The sequence below is a fragment of the Poromitra crassiceps genome, assembly GCF_964638095.1.
Source record: "Poromitra crassiceps genome assembly, chromosome: 7".
NCBI classification, from domain to species: Eukaryota; Metazoa; Chordata; class Actinopteri; order Beryciformes; family Melamphaidae; genus Poromitra; species Poromitra crassiceps.
In genome coordinates, this window is record NC_139628.1 from 41,810,982 (window position 1) to 41,815,981 (window position 5,000).

The 5,000-nt window shown below is 46.2% G+C and overlaps 1 protein-coding gene across 1 annotated transcript in view; it reads right to left on the bottom strand.

Annotated features, from left to right (window-relative positions):
• Positions 1-5,000, bottom strand: part of dnah2 (dynein, axonemal, heavy chain 2) — a gene marked incomplete at both ends in the record, with an annotated part of 313,900 nt that overhangs the window by 116,119 nt on the left and 192,781 nt on the right. The window contains one exon of the mRNA XM_083640125.1: positions 777-894. Within this exon, the coding sequence (XP_083496251.1) occupies positions 777-894 (118 nt within the window). The remainder of the gene's footprint in view (positions 1-776; positions 895-5,000) is intronic.

Below are 5,000 nucleotides of genomic sequence, written 5' to 3' on the forward strand. Positions count from 1 at the left end.
ATGCACTTCCCTGCACTTTAGATATTTACCGGGGTATGTTTTACTCTGTGTGGGTGTGTGTGTGTGTGTGTGTGTGTGTGTGTGTGTGTGTGCTTGTGTGCGTGTGTGGGTGTTGCTGCTTATATTGTATTTTAACTTGTTGGCCAGCGGTGCCTGTTCTTTAACTAGATACTTGTAAGTCACTTTATGCACATTTTTTGCACTTTTAGTATTATCATTATTTTGCTACCCCTTTTTCTTTTCTTAGTACTTGACAGTACTTTTTGTGTGCCTTGCTACATGTTTCAATGTCCTCATGTTTTTCCTGTTTTTGTCCTGACATGTTGAATGTAGCTGCATTACGTGACACATGAATTTCCTGTAAAGGATCAAGTATCTATCTATCTATCTATCTAGTGGGCCGCAGATTACCTCTCAGTTCCTCAGAACTGTTGAATGTTGCTTTTGGAGAAAAAAGCTAATTTGACTGAGAAGGGCCTTTTTGATCACATAGAGAAAGGCTGGGGCCGGTGTGTGCGATGAGAGCTGAGCCAGTGTGTTTCAGCCTAATAAGGAGGCTGCTGACCACACATTTGAACTACTTACTCATGTTTTCACCGCTTCTACGATTTCGGCCACTTTCCCAGCGACCTTGAGAACAATGTTAAAAGACTTACGAGGGAGTCTTGAGGTGGAATGTTTCCAGACAATATTAATAAATCACTGGACAAATGATCAATCCCCAGTGTGTGTGTGTGTGTTCAGGGAGACTGGGGTGTGCTCAGAGGGTTGGGTACCTGCGCAGGCCGATCTCATGAGGGATGAGAGCACTCCGTCGGTCCACTCGTTGGTGGAGAGGTTGTTCTCTCCGTACAGCTCTCCCAGACTCAGCGCCTTGGGATTCAGAGGATATTCCTATTGTCCCCCAGGGGGCGACGGGGAGACAAAGAAGACACAAGAAAATGAGTGCAGTGCATGGTAACCGAGTGCCAGCCAGCAGAAAGGAGGGCGCGCACACAGAGGGAGGAAACGTTAAAGATGTCGAAAAGATCGATGGAAATGCTTGTTATTGTCAGATCGCATCGCTGATGATTCACTTGTTTACCAGCTACTGAGATTTGAATGACAAAGAAAATCAAATCTATTATAATTTAACAGCGGCTTTTTAATTTTTCCATGGAGGAACATCTGCTCTATTTTGTATGCAGGTTTTAGTGGGTGGGGAAGTGACACAAAGAGTGAGTGAGTGCATGGTAACTAAGTGCCAAAAGAAAGGAGGCCGCGCGCAGAGAGGGAGAGAACGCAAAATGAAAACCCATACAACTGCTTGTTATTGTCAGATCACATCGCCAATGAGTTGCTTTGTTTGTCGGATAACAGGATTTGAATGAAAAAAATGTAATAAAAACGACTGTAATTTAATAGTCACCTTTTCAAGTTACATCTGTTCTACTTTGTGCGCAGGTTGCGGTGACGTCTTGAGTGCCAACAGAAAGGAGGGCGCACAGAGGGAGGAAAGCTTTAGAGAAACTGATACAGTGCGTTTCATTTACTGAGATTTGAATGACAAAAAAAATCAAATGTATTCTACATTCTCAAATACACTGCTACCGCATGCGCTAGGACGTGTCATCAGTGATGTTATCTGGGGTCGTAAGGTGTTTCGGGTCTGTCAACATCATACACCCTCGCCCAGTAGACCCAGCCGAGGCCAATTAAGACCCCGACTCACGTCCCAGAAGCCGCTACGGATCAGCCTTACTACTCTATCTGCAACGTTGCCCGCGGGAGGGGTAAAAGAGAACCCAATCCGCTGCAATAGAGCTAGTGCTACGCCGCAGTATTGGCCCTTCGGTGCATGGAGGATCTAGGCTCTGTGGGTTTCTCCCGGCCGTGCTCCTCCTTCGTCTCACCAGACCCCCCTCATGACAAAGGCAATCCAGAGGCTGAAGGGATGCCTCAAGGACGCCTCAAGAGGGCCTGTGCGCTGCACGTCATTTACCTGCGTCGAGCACCTCGCTCTAGCCTGGAGGACCCCAGGCCGCGCCGATCTTGCGCAGATTTTCAGAAGGCTAATCCGTAGCGTTTGTGGATTTCTCCCTCACGAGAGAGCCAAGATGGGGTGCTAATCCCATCCCGTACCGGGTTGCCGTCTCTCCGGCCGTCAACTGTCTCTCCAGCTCGTCACCAAACTATACTTGGTTGTCACCTAGTCTTTCCTAAGTGTCACTGGCCAGAGGCAAGCCAGGATTCTACATTCTCAAATACACTGCTACCGCATGCGCTAGGACGTGTCATCAGTGATGTTATCTGGGGTCGTAAGGTGTTTCGGGTCTGTCAACATCATACACCCTCGCCCAGTAGACCCAGCCGAGGCCAATTAAGACCCCGACTCACGTCCCAGAAGCCGCTACGGATCAGCCTTACTACTCTATCTGCAACGTTGCCCGCGGGAGGGGTAAAAGAGAACCCAATCCGCTGCAATAGAGCTAGTGCTACGCCGCAGTATTGGCCCTTCGGTGCATGGAGGATCTAGGCTCTGTGGGTTTCTCCCGGCCGTGCTCCTCCTTCGTCTCACCAGACCCCCCTCATGACAAAGGCAATCCAGAGGCTGAAGGGATGCCTCAAGGACGCCTCAAGAGGGCCTGTGCGCTGCACGTCATTTACCTGCGTCGAGCACCTCGCTCTAGCCTGGAGGACCCCAGGCCGCGCCGATCTTGCGCAGATTTTCAGAAGGCTAATCCGTAGCGTTTGTGGATTTCTCCCTCACGATTTATTCTAATTTAACAGTAGCTTTTTGAGGAACATTACTCTAATGGTAGGAACAATCTAAGGGATCTGTTAATTACCATTAATGTCCTAAATTGCAAAGCAACATTAATGAGAAGTGTGTGTGGGCTGGTGACAAATGCAGGCTCTGATATGGTACCAGACACTGGGGACAACTGCTTAGCCGCGCCGCCAGATGCCTTATTTTTAGAAGCTGCATAGTCTGCTTGCTGAAATGGGCACTGCAGGTGTGTTTGGATGTGCTTTCGTCATCGCTCTGCTAAGATATTTACCCACTAGCAACAATGTACCCGGCGTTCTCCACCTTTTGCTTGGCCAGAAAAGATGGTGGTGTCCAGATGGTTTCCTAGTCTCTTAAAACAGACTGTCTCATCTACATCCGGCGAATGCAGCTATACACAGTCTGTACGTTACACCCCCAGAACATGCACAAGGAAGTTGGGAAAAAAACCTTCAGACAGGAAAGAAGTTTGATGGAATCCGACCAATCACGACATGTGTGTCCACGAAAAATGCGGCATATTGGATTCTGATTGGACTAATGAGCGGAAGACCCGCCTTTCTGCGATTCTGATTGGACTAATGAGCGGAAAACCCGCCTTTCTACTTCCCATTCCGGTTGGTGCATGATTCTCCCCCACGAAGTACAGACGGTATGGCGGAAGCATTTGAAAATTGCGGAAGCCAACTCGTCTGTTCTAAGAGACTAATGGTTTCCAGGACTTTACAACCTGCCCATGACCTTCCCCGGATCATAACCCACCGCAATGCAAAATGTCAGCCCAATCTGACCTGGGGTGTGGGGTGGAGCGTGCATTAAAGATATGCACACAGACATGCACACGTCAAATTGATTATATTGATTTTTCAAATGTTATTAGGGAAGATTGCAATCAAGGACATGCATTTAGAATAGTCAGTAACGTAAACCATCACTTCATTGTGACAAGGATGTTTTAATTTCTGTATTTAAATTCCTCTATTTAAGTGTTTTTTTTATTTTTATTTTATTTTTATTCTGTGTACTTTTCTCTTGTGAAGCACCTTGGGATGTCAATTTTGATTTGAAAGTGTGCTATACAAATACAATTCATTATTATTATTATTATTATTATTTGTCTAATATGTGGTGTTGATAAAATGTTATACTCTCATAAGCCTATACAGCCTGTTTTCACCTCTATTCAACCTTATGTAGCCCCGCCCACTTAACCCAGTTGTGTTACGAGTCGACTTCCTGTTCAAAACAGCGTCTGTTTCACCTGGTCACTAGTACTCTACTGTCACAGGAAGTGTCAACACAATAGGAAGTACTGTAACTGGCTGACCCCTGTGTTGGAACATAAGGTGAATACAGTACCTATAGTGAAATCCTTCAAATGGAGAAAGCCTCTCACAAGCAGGTGACGTTTCTCCAACATATCCTCATACTGAAACCACAGAATAAGTCCATTTCCAATGATGTCCAAAATGACATATATGAGCGAAACATGTGATACGCCTCGTGTGGGACACACGAGGTTAAGGTTGGTTGGTTAAGGTTAGGGTGTCTCGTGATGAGGAAGTTGAAAGACGAGTTAATGGTCTGCCATTCGTCATTACATTAAAGACTGCCAGAGGTCAGAAGGGGCTAGTTTCCATCAAAGACCTATACATAGATGGTCATTTTGCATCCTTTGATATACTGAAGAGGAAGTTTGAGTTGCCCAGCACGAACTGGCTCAGATTCCTGCACATCAGAAATTATGTTAGATCCAAATGAACATGCTTTTTTTGATGTATTGCTGAGCAAGCATCTTATCTCTAGATTTGTATGTCTGTTTGACAACTGCAACACAGTCTCTACTGAGAGGATTAGAGAAGCATAGCAGGGGGAACTTGGTATTGATTTATCTGACATTATATGGGAAAGGAGTCCGTCGGTGGTACAACTCTGCTCAGTTAATAGCAGGCACCAGCTGATCCAATTTAAAGTCGCTCAGCGTCTTCACTACTCCAAGCATAAATTACACAGGATCTTCCCTTCTGTCTCGCCACTGTGTGACACGTGTCAGAGGGCACACTATCTCATGCCTTCTGGTTCTGCCCTTCATTAACGGGATTCTGGGCCAAAACATTTGACTGGTATTCTAAAGCCTATGAAATAACCCTACAGCCGGAGGCAGAAATCGCCATCTTCGGCTGCTCGGAGTCCTCTCTGAACTTCCCTACAGCTGTGCAACAATATCTGA